This window comes from Cynara cardunculus (genome assembly GCF_001531365.2).
Source record: "Cynara cardunculus var. scolymus isolate 2C chromosome LG 15, CcrdV1, whole genome shotgun sequence".
NCBI classification, from domain to species: domain Eukaryota; kingdom Viridiplantae; phylum Streptophyta; class Magnoliopsida; order Asterales; family Asteraceae; genus Cynara; species Cynara cardunculus.
The window spans coordinates 7,845,247-7,856,929 of NC_037542.1; the positions used below are offsets into that span (position 1 = coordinate 7,845,247).

The window sequence follows — 11,683 nt, forward strand, 5'->3', positions numbered from 1 at the left end:
TGGGGAATGTTACTCAAACCGGGGACGGGGACAGGGCCGGGGATCCCCGGTAGAATCAAACTAAAGGATACTATTTACGGGGTTTGACCGGGGACAGGATAATAATCCCCGTACCCGCCGGGGACAGAGGCCAGGGGACGTTACTACAAACCGGGGCCGGGATTACGAAACCCGCCCCGTTGCCATGCCTATGTCCATCCTGTTTCCATGAATACCCTAATTTCTTGAAGCAAATGTGAGCAAAAATGAGGTTAGAAAACAAGTCAGTCCATGATCCCTAAGGACCATAACTTGTGTTCTTGGTTAAAATTAGTCGTAAATGTGAAGTGTTAACCCACAAGAAGGAAGCTGAATTTTCTTGCTTCTTTTTCCCTATATTTACAAAACAGAATATGTATCACTTAGATAATAATACAAACAGATTTCACAAGAAGTGAAGGCAGCCCAACTTCCACACAAACATAATAAACAACTGCCCTCTTTTGACCCTTTTTTTTTTCTGCATGAAATCACCTACATCCTACAAGTAAAAATCTACATTCCCTACATAAATCATCAATTATGCGTGGCCGATCGTGGTTTAGGAGGCATATATTCACTACACTCGATTGGGGTATGCATCAGCGGATTCCATCTATCGAATACTATTCTTCCCCCTCTCCCGATCCTCCCACGGAAATTATGACCGCGTGAACCAACTGGTGGCACAATCCTTGCTGCTGCCAACTTTTCTGGCACCAGAGGTTTTGTGAATAGGAATACTGGTTCAAGTGGATCCTGCAAAGATACGGAACAAGAGATGAAAATATGTTTATATTCCCCCAAACCCAACATTCACCATTTAGCTGTATATCAAATCGGGGGAAGTTCAAATGTTAACTATAAATATTTTGAGAACCAACTATTTCATGTGTCTACACTGTATTACAAAGCATTTAGGATTTTGTTCTTAAAAAGTCTTAATTTTTGAAGGGTACAACGTTAAAAAAAATTAAGTATAAATTATTAATGCATACAAGATTTATTAGTTCTTAAAAAATTCCAATCCTGCTCTCCTTTAAATGTTAAGAAGAGTTTTTCGGAAACCTCTACTACCGTTCCCAAATATAAGGTCAACCAACCAAATAAACGATAGAATATTTGAGATCTTTGGGTTAGAACATACATCTTGTGCATTACACGGGTATACTTCTAGTTAGGATGTGTGAATAATCATGATTATCATGCATTTTCATAATTCATGATATCATGCATTTTTTTGAAGTATAGATAATATAAGGCAAATTACTCACACCCTTGACCTCCAAGAGGTTGGGATCTTACAGGTAACCCGGATACTACTAGGCCAAAGACTCTTTGGTAATATCATGCACTTTTATCATGAATACTATGTATTTTCGTTATGAATAATTTTCATCATGAATAAAAATTAAGAGTTGGTTCCCATATTCTCAAAATATTTACGGTCCTCATTTGAACTTGCGCCTATCAAATTGGATTCTAACTTTGTACGAAAAAGACGCAATCTTCATATGGTTTTCCTGTCTTCATTTTCCATCTAATTTTTTTATGAAGGTCTTCTTTGTATATACAACTGATATTTCGAAATATAATAAAATTCCTAACGACAACCATGGATGAAGGCAAATTGCTGAACCACATATATCCAGTGTGTTTAATATTTTGTTTACTGCAATTATTATTGTGTGATTGTGGATCCTAATGTAGGGATATATCATGCACCTCGGTACACTTGGTCATGTCAAAAGAAAGAAAGAGGCCAAGTAACAGAAGTTATGAGACGTACCAATTTATGGAGCCAAGTAAATGGGACAGGTCGGCGTCTGATCTCTCGTTTCATGCCCCCTCCAGAAGGCAATACCAGCCTTGAGTCGATTAGGCCATGAGGCTGAAAACGAAGACGGTTGTGTGGAAAATCATCCGTGTCTAAAATTTCGTCCTCACTTGAAACAAATTTGGACTGGAAAGATGGCATTTCAGGCAGAGCTAAACTGTCTTCAAGAAGCTCTGTCTCATTCTAGAAAATCATAAATGTACAAATGATCATTCAGTAAATATACATAAAGGGTGTGGCAATTTTGGCCCAAAAAAATCAGATACATGCTGAAAATAAAGAGCCACTTCAGCTTGAAATTGTTGGGATATTACATGCAGTAGTAGGAAATAAATAAATGTCTGCAATTACCATAGGGCAAATAAACAATGTTGCGTACCACCTTAGGGGTTGGGGGCTGGGACCAAGGACGAGCAGGGACCAGATAAGACTTGTTAGGACAGGCGGTTATAAGAACAGATTACATCAACTTTGAGAGGACGAGCCCCAATCGTAAAAAAGGATAGAGACTAGATCTTAATGCCTATCTTTGTGTGCTTCTTGCACCTTTGATTTCAGTTCAAGTAATTCCCCTATTTTGCACTACTAAGGGGTGCTATAGATATTTAGTTAATAGACAGACACTTCCATTGAACTATGTACCAGATCAAATATTGCATTTTTTTGGGTGGGGAAAGTACTCCCTCCGTCCCAAAATAAATGTCCACAGGGAAAATGACACTTTTAGGACTGTAATTATTACACTTTTTAATTAACTAAATGACACTTTTACCCTAATAATAGAGAGCGAAATTATCTCCATATCATAATTAAGGGTAGAATGTGAAAGTGGAAACATATTTTGGGACAAACTAAAATAGAAATGTGGACACTTATTTTTAAACAGAGGGAGTAATAAGGTTTAAATGATGAGCCGTAAATACTATGTAGTAGAACAGAGTGTCCTTAGAAAAAGGTAAAAGATGAAGATGTCTAAATATGGAAGCCCACTGAGCATATGTGTGAATAAGCGAAGGCAAATCATGTTGGTGTCAATGTTTAAATGATTGAATAAAGTAAGAAATCATCTAAATATTTATCTACTCCCTCCGTCCGAAAATAAACGTCCACGATGAAAAAGGCACACAGTTTTAGAAATGTGTAATTATTACACTTGTTAATTAACTAAATGCGAATTTTATCCTTAATAAAAGAGGAAGTAATAAATTTCCATCTAATATTTAAGGGTAGAATCGAAAAGTAGGCACTTATTACTTTTGAAAATGGACACTTATTTTGAACAAACTAGAACATAAATGTAGACACTTCTTTTGGGACAGAGGGAATAATATGCACCGAACTGAAATGAACATCTAATAGTTTGGCTACTAGACCAACTTCACTCTACAAGAAGGATGGTAAGGATCATGTTCATGATGTCTTCATGCAAGGATCAACCATCGGTTAGCTGTTGTTTGCTGATAAGCATGAAAAGATGCATACTACTAAAATTTACCTTGTATTTCATTTGTATCCTTTGAAGGCTGACTTCACTATCCATGACATCTCTCTTTTTCTCCTCTCTCTGTATCAGGGATTTTTCATCTAGTAAGTACTACTAGCAAAAACAATCAAAAGAAGTTGACAGAGAGAGAGAGAGCGGAAGGACAGACCTTGATTAGAGCCTCTAGTAGGTTCTTTGCTTGGTCGAGGTTGCGCCTCACCTGATGGAAGATTAAAATGTAAGATACGAAGATAGTACAAACACAATTCATGGCATGAAATTATATGGGTGGACGGATCAGTGTTATAATATACATTTATGTAAGAAATAGATTATGCTCACCAGGTTGAACTCGAACAACCATCTCAGAAAGGGGAGAAATAATCACCTAAAATTATCTTGGTATACATTTTTAAGATGGTGTATTTGACATGAGTGCCTATGTGCTACCTCTCTAAAGTAAATGAACACATCAATTAAGATGACCAAGCCAATATATGACACATCATATTTATACCTCATGCCAACTACTCACAGGCAATGATCAAGAAGACATGGGTGTGCTTTTTGAGTAATAACAGATTAACATCTACTTGCAAATAAAGATACTAAACTATGGAGCACATCAAATAAACATGGATATCCAAACATGTCCGAAGCTTACCTGCCGAAGCTTTTCAAATGATTGCACGTTGTTTTCCCGTCTTTGCATCTGAACATCGTGAAAAGCAGTCAATTATAACATTTTCAATCGTTGTTCTAGAAAGTTTTAAGCAGAACTAGGTGATCGAGACTTCCTAGCACTTAATACCCAAAGCAGTGATTAAGTGGACGATTAAGCGGAAGCATAAGTTGTCCACTTAAGTATATTATATAATTATTTTACAGTAACATATGATATGAGAAATGAATTCTGATACTACATCTTAAATTTCTAGGTGTCTAGTTTCTTTGTACCCTTAATGCATAGAAAGGTTTGAGAAAATACACTCCAAGTACACTTAATTCTACATCTAGTTGCTAATCTAAGTGGTGAGGCATGTTTAACTCCTAGCCAGCCAATTAATTGGCCCTAATTAATCGGAGCAGTGGGGCCACTTAATGCCTAGGCGACCATGTAAGTGGCCGTAGGTGAGAGACTTTTAGTACACCGTATTTTATAGTAAAAAAAAGTAAAAGAGACTCAAATTAGCAGAAGGGATGGGTTGAAGTCAATAATAGCTTCTCAGGCACTTACCCTTCTCGTATGAAGTCTGTGAGCTTTCTCCCTTGGCCTAAATACATTGTATGGATTGGTGTCGTTAACTGGGGGAGGCGGCTGTAATACCAAAAGAACACATATTAGCTTTTGCAGAAAGAGGGATGAGCATGAAGCATGGTTGGTAAATTATGACATGTGAGACGATTTACGAAAGAATCTCTTATTTTGATCAGTGTTTCTTTCCCTCACACGTCTTATGCATCTGAACTTGGCTGAACATGCCCTTTATGATATCAAAAAGCCATGGCACCATAAGGGTAACTTATAGTTGCCAAGAGTTCAGATGCAGCACACAAATGGAGGGCCCAAGGACACTAGATATTCCAAAGAATTGTTGGTAAAACATGTTTTTAGTATGGACTATGGAGAGAGATTGTCCTATGTCTCATTATATGCTATCTGAATGAAATGTCCTATGTCTCATTATATGCTATCTGAATGAAAATACCTCAGTAACCATGAGAGAAAACTAACCTGCAAGCGCCGCAAAACAGGTTTTAGCCATCGTTCTCGCTGATGGAAAAAGAAACAAATTTGAAAGCACACATCAATAACCATAAGATATCAGTAGACCGTACAGCAAGAATCATTCACCACAACAAGAAGGATTTTTCATATACACACTATTTTAACCACAACAACGAAGAAGCATGTTATTCTTGGGAACTATAGTTCAAGAACATCTATGAACTAGGGGAATTCGAAAAGGCATGCAAAGAAAACAGTATGCATCACGTTATGTAACTTTCTCTTCTCCTGCAAGATCTACACAAGCATATCCACAACAATTTATATTGCAAAACTCATAAGTTCAATGATATCAAATACCAAGACTGTTCCTAAAATTTTGTTCATTGTTCAGGATTTCATCCGGAAGCATTTAAGTGAAGATTGCAAACATAGATGTACATAATAAAAAGTGACCAGGAAACACAGAAGCTTTGAAGTAATAGATATCTTTCAAATGTCAGCTTTATCCATATTGGGAGACTAACAAACACCAATTTCCTCATATATTATTAATTCTTATGGTGTAGCTATACTTGTTGTTAATAGATTTGTAAGAGTATTATTCCAATAAATCATCCTTAGATTTAATATCTGAGGCCACTAGTTTATCATCATCTACATGATAGATTGGTCTCAACTCAGAAGGAAGAACTAGTAATAGACAAAACCATGGCTTAAGTGGTTGACTGCAAGACCTGCCGTCGAGCAGGAAAAGAATTAGCTGCTCCAATTGTTCTTCTGTTTTAAAAGGATGTGAACGACGTTTACATGTCTGGATATTCAAACTACATCTGAAACAAAGAGTATCATGGAAACAACCTCTCTACTCCTCAGGATGGAGGTAACATCTGCGTACATCCTAGTTCCTAACCTCCTCTGACCCCACCTTGTGTGGGATTTTCTGGATTTGTTTGGTTTGATTTATTTGAAACCAAAAATATCTATTACAGTGAAGCAAAAACAAAATCGATGCAGCAATGCACCATCCCCCATAAATTGGAGGATTAACCTGTTATTTACAGTTTCTCATTAGTGGGGTATAAAAAGCAGTGTTGCTCTTTTCACCCAAATGATTCTTAAAATGACATTAGTAACAAAAGGGAAAGTGGATGATTCGTACTCTACCACTTACTTTACAAACTAAATTTGGCCAATAAAGTATAAAGAATACTGATTATCTTCCATTGAAGCATGGTTAGATGTTGTACTGAAAATGGCATACCTTTTCCTTCCAGTAACCGTAAATAGACTGGAAAACTCCATATTGTATGGAAAGAGCTTGAAGAGCCTTGCAAATAGATAAAATAAGATACGATTAATAACCATTATTCCCCTGCAGGTACAAATAAATAAATAATGAACAATTACACACAAGTGCAAGCAAGTTCATAAGAATTCAATTATGTATATGCTGTCCTGATCCTGTTGAATAATTCTTGTTGTGATCATCCTAGGTGAGAAGACTTTGAAGAGCTAAACACAGCCATGGATATGTATAAATCATGATATCAGCATGCTTTTAGATATGAAAATAAAACCAACCAACATAGAGCTAATATTTCCATATAAATGAACCATCTTTAAATATAATTACCCCTGTCAAGCACAATTAATAAATGATAGAAAAATTTAAACAAGTTGCAATAGTTCCTACCTCGGATGCAGCATCAAATGTCAAAAGCACAGGTATAGGCGAGCCAAGTGTCGATGTTATAACTCCTGCTCTTTCCCGAGCCTTATGATCCAATACCTCTAATTTAAATAAAATAGTCTCAAATCTGCACCAGTTATAAAGATCAAATGAGAACAGTACTCCTCATCTTTATTCGGTGCACTTGCTCTTGAGCGCATTAGGTAAAGTTCCATATGAAAGAATATGGAAGACAAAAAAAGCAAGAGGCAGAACTTGCAAGAGCAAGGGGTATACAACATTAAGCACCTGTAGGACCAAAAGGACTTACTTTTCAGCTGGAAGAATTGTTCTTTCTTTGTTGAACTCTTCAAGCCAATCTTCATCCTCATTGTCAAGATCATACTCGACGAAATCTCCTATCTCAGCTCGTGCTGCAAATATTCTAATACTATCAATGAAAGATCTCAAGTGAGATCCAAAATTAACAGTTTAATGCTCCACATACCTCCCCTTGCACGTAGATAAGATGCTGGTTGATTGAAAGTGGGAGAATAATCTCTTTCATATGTATCCACAATAACATACTCAGGAGTAGGTATTTCAGATACTGTTTTCTTACTAGCAACTTGATGTACCTAAAGAGCAAATCAAATAGAATCGCTCAGCAAGAAATCAGCAAGATTTCAGCACTGCAGCTAATCTTACATTGGCTCCTTGACAAAGCCAAACATACTTATTAAATCAATTCCAAATCAGCACAACGTTGCCCACATAGTTATCCAGGCACATAAACACAACATTAGGCTGCATGGCATGATGATCTTTTGGTGGTGGCGCCTGGCCACATAGAACTTGGCACATGTATTGGAGCTAAGATGCAGCATGGTGTGACTCAAATGGTGCAGGTACGTGACTTGGGTCAATTCTAAATCACATTTGGTTTATTTTGATCATTGACAATGGATTAGACCTTTTTAGTTTTAATTACCCTCAGCCCCATATAGCTTCTATTAAATGTGCCACCAACAAAATGAATATAACACAAACCCATACGGGCTATGGCCATGCCTAATCATTTCTGTTAGCGTCTATCAACAGCAAATTACATAGTCCTAGTTCTCTTCTATTCTGTTCGCTCAGTGACTCATCAGGTACAAACCTTAACAGGCCTATCCACTACCTGTCTACTAAAAACAGGGTGCTCTCCTATTTTTGTGTGAAGTCCCGAAAAAAACTGCACCTACATTACTGTTCCATTTTAATTATCAGCTTTTGAGTGTAATGAACAAGTAACCAAAGTTTTAAGAAGCCAACATATATCTTATTTTCTGCAAATATTATGATTTCTTTTGTAACTTCTAGTTTTTCTTCTTTATGAGCATGATGAACTAGGTAAAAAGGTAAATTTTGACAGAGTAATAACGTTTTTAACAGATACAGTCTTTGTCAGAATAAAGTATCAGCTAATGTTTTTCAATCTAACATTTCCACTCAACGAGACCTGATATGACTGAATATGATTACACTTCCATCTTAAAAATGTCAAAGTTTCTGAAATTTTATTTTGCTTTGAAAAATGGTCAATATACATGAGCATTGTTTGCCATGCTCGTTGTCAAAACGATGCCATTGCTGCAACAAAGTTCAAGCTAAAAGATATGATGCACTCTGGCCTTCAAAACTGTTTAAATTTAGAAAGTGGCTAACTGGGTTGACACCTTATCAACCATCCTTCAAGATGAGCTATGAAGTGCTGCAAATTCACTTAAAATGAATCATATACCCTGTATGAACACAGGTGTAAGATAAAGAAACTAATAATAATTCATTCCAAAACTGTATGGTATTTGTAACTAGTAATGAAATGTAAATGGACTATAGTAGCATAAAGTTCACATCTTGCTAGACCACTGCTGGCCTACAATCAAGGTCTTGAGTACCAACATTCCATCCCATATATATACAGTACAATCTACGCTTTAGGTCTGAAAACCTGAACTGTTTCATATCTTGTCATGTATTAAACCATTACAACTGTTCCTTTTGCATGTAGGTCATCCCTGTGATCCTTTATTAAAAGGCACCCTCGTGATTCTATCACCTCAAACATGTAGATATCTTGACACAGTTAATACTTAAGTTTACTTGACTCTGTCACTGTACATCTTAAACCTGAACAACCTCACCAATTAATATCATGTACGTCAAAAACTCATCCAAACGATTCATGGTTGTAAAAACATTATAGACTAATATCATGCTTTCAAGATTCCGAGCTAATGAAAATGACTAATTGAGGACGAAAGTTATGTGGAATTGATTTTTGAAATCCTCATCTAGTGCCCGACATTAATACCTTACTCCAACAGAGAAATCACTTCTTCAAATACATCATCACTTAGGCCGACAAGCCTTAGTTCCTTACATGGGTTGAAAGAATTATTTCCAGATCCCAGGAGTTTCAACCTAAAAGTAAGTCTTGCCTATTCTGGGACATTATCATGTGATTATGCCACCTAGATTCTTCAAGAGTACAAAGATTTTTCAACTCGTTACAGTGTCTGACGTTGAATTTCAAAATATAGTGTAAAAAACAACTCTAACTTCGTTCCTAAAAGAACTGATCGACACAGTTCTTAGTAGACTTATTTCTGGACCCATTCAGACTACTGACTTCTTCTTCAAGTGATATATATCATCCTAGAGTATCATTATCTTATTCTCATCAAATTTCTAGGAGCAAGGTAGAAAACACTCTTGAGCCTACAAACTTAAATGTTTAATATCCTCCGTAAACAATACTGTCCTCATGAGGTCTAAAATTAGCAAAACGGTAAACAGAAGACATGGATTCATGTAGCTAATACCGTGTAGTATAGACAAGGCTGAGCTGAATAGAGTCTGTATTTATCTCCCCATATTTAAAAAGAATGGGGAAATATGTATCATTACTGCTGTTTCTCTAAACATCCTACCTCTCCTTATATTTTGTAGGCCATTAGAACTAGGAGCTCATCATCAAGAACTAGTATCACAGTTCTCTTGCCTCCTTAAGCCAGTAGAAGACAAGTTGGATCAGTATGCTAACAGTCACGGTGGTTATCACAATGATGACTGGTTCAGAAAAAAGAGCAAGTTTCAGCCATTTTTTCTCCTCTCTTTTAGGCCCAACTCTCTTTAGATGTAATGATCAAATAATAATAAACAAACAAATGAATGATTCACTGATAGAAGCACTCAATAAATGTGGTGAATTGTGGGGATAACTTGATCCATGACATAAGAAGTACTACCCAGTAGGCCAGTACACATACCAACCTTTGCAGTGAAGTGTTGCCAACATAGGGGGAAACATAAACTCAAATGAACATTTAAAACAACAAAATAAAATCTGAACCTGGGTCTCGTTATCAGCTTCCGCAACAAGACGAAGCATCTGCGTACGAGTAGATGTTGGGGTCTCGTCATCTTCAAAATCTTTTATAGATTTTACAATAGGAAGCTTCTTGTTATAGTCTAGGGGGCGTGGCCTGAAGGATAGTCTACTCATATCAGCAGTTCATCTCCAACTCTGCTCACCCCACTACAAAGAATCATAAATACACATAAGTTGTCAGGGAGTAATGTCAAACAGTTTGAATATAGAAGAATATCATGTGATTGCATCACCATGGAAGTACTTAAACAGGTTGAAACCTTATCAGTTCTCAAAGTACTCTGTATAAAGGAGCAATGGTTGTGAGTTTTTAAATGATTGTACATGTAAGAAAATCCAAACATCAAATCCAACTGTCAATGTTTCACTTTGGAGTTTGGATACAGAGTACCTGACAGATCAGCCAGATGTACATATTTCTATCTTTTCCATATTATTACAACAGAAACATTTTTACCAGGTGTTCGTATCTATCTTATCCTTTGTATTCAAAAATTATGTAATTGAAGTGCCGAATAGTTAAAGCTTTTACTAGTTCATATTCTATAAAGTATTAAATTAAAGAACTGCAGAATGAAGTATAGGAGATTGTGTTGGTGGCAGAGAGGGTGACGAAGTAGATTTATTAATTAGGGAGAAACTGAAAGCTAGTCATGGATTAAAAAAGTCAGATGCAACCATATTGTTTCTTTTTCTTCTTCTAAGAGCTAATTGTTTCATTGTGGTTACTGGTTAGACAAAAATATTTTACAGAAGTAGAACTAAGCAGCTTGATAGTTTGGATGTGTTTTGTGAATACTCAGCTAATACCTCCTAGGCTTCAATGAGAATAACAGGTAAGAAAAAAACCCACAAATTATTTTCTCATAAAATTGCTCATTGTTGGTTGCTCCAAGTCATATGCTTTTTCCAGTAAACATCAACAAAACTTCAGTTAAAGGTGCTATATAAGTATCTTTTTCCATTACTTTATCCGCATTTACATTTTGACTTCATGAGTTTAACATGACAAATTAACATTAGTTTGTTTTCATTCAATTGGAGTTGTGAATCAGTAGTTTACTCGATTAACTTACCTCAAACAGTTCAAAAGATTCTGTCAGGCAATATTAATATCAATCAGTTTATTGTACAAGTGTGCACATTTGGAACCACTGAATGTATGAAGTAGCGAAGTCATCTGGTGGTAACTTACATATTTTACACTTTCTTTGTTTGAATTTATTGACAATTAAAGTATTTCATATTTGCTGGTGTTCCACAAGCAAGATCTACAATGTGATAGTTAAGTTAAATAATACTAGAAGGGTTCTCGCGCAATGCAGCAAGATACATCTTGATTTTATTGTTTCGTTTTATATTTTGGGTCTATCGATGTTATAATGCGACTTTATGTGGTTTTGAGAAAAAAATGTTTTTATTTTTGAATGAAATATAAATTTGAAGATATTATAAAATTTTGAAAAAAATAAGCAATATTAGTATCAAATTAACTATTTAAAAGT

General features: G+C 36.0%; 1 protein-coding gene across 1 annotated transcript in view; it reads right to left on the reverse strand.

The window, feature by feature from the left end:
• Positions 1–349: 349 nt before the first annotated feature.
• LOC112527549 overlaps positions 350–11,683 on the reverse strand; it is a 14,172-nt gene continuing 2,838 nt past the window's right edge. Inside the window, exons 2-13 of the mRNA XM_025138252.1 lie at positions 10,140–10,325; positions 7,248–7,377; positions 7,071–7,173; positions 6,764–6,887; positions 6,332–6,397; positions 5,074–5,112; positions 4,576–4,656; positions 4,003–4,050; positions 3,508–3,558; positions 3,351–3,419; positions 1,808–2,038; positions 350–777 (exon numbers count right to left, since the gene is read on the reverse strand). Coding sequence (XP_024994020.1) covers positions 556–777; positions 1,808–2,038; positions 3,351–3,419; positions 3,508–3,558; positions 4,003–4,050; positions 4,576–4,656; positions 5,074–5,112; positions 6,332–6,397; positions 6,764–6,887; positions 7,071–7,173; positions 7,248–7,377; positions 10,140–10,292 — 1,317 coding nt within the window. The 5' untranslated portion in view covers positions 10,293–10,325 and the 3' untranslated portion in view covers positions 350–555. The remainder of the gene's footprint in view (positions 778–1,807; positions 2,039–3,350; positions 3,420–3,507; positions 3,559–4,002; positions 4,051–4,575; positions 4,657–5,073; positions 5,113–6,331; positions 6,398–6,763; positions 6,888–7,070; positions 7,174–7,247; positions 7,378–10,139; positions 10,326–11,683) is intronic.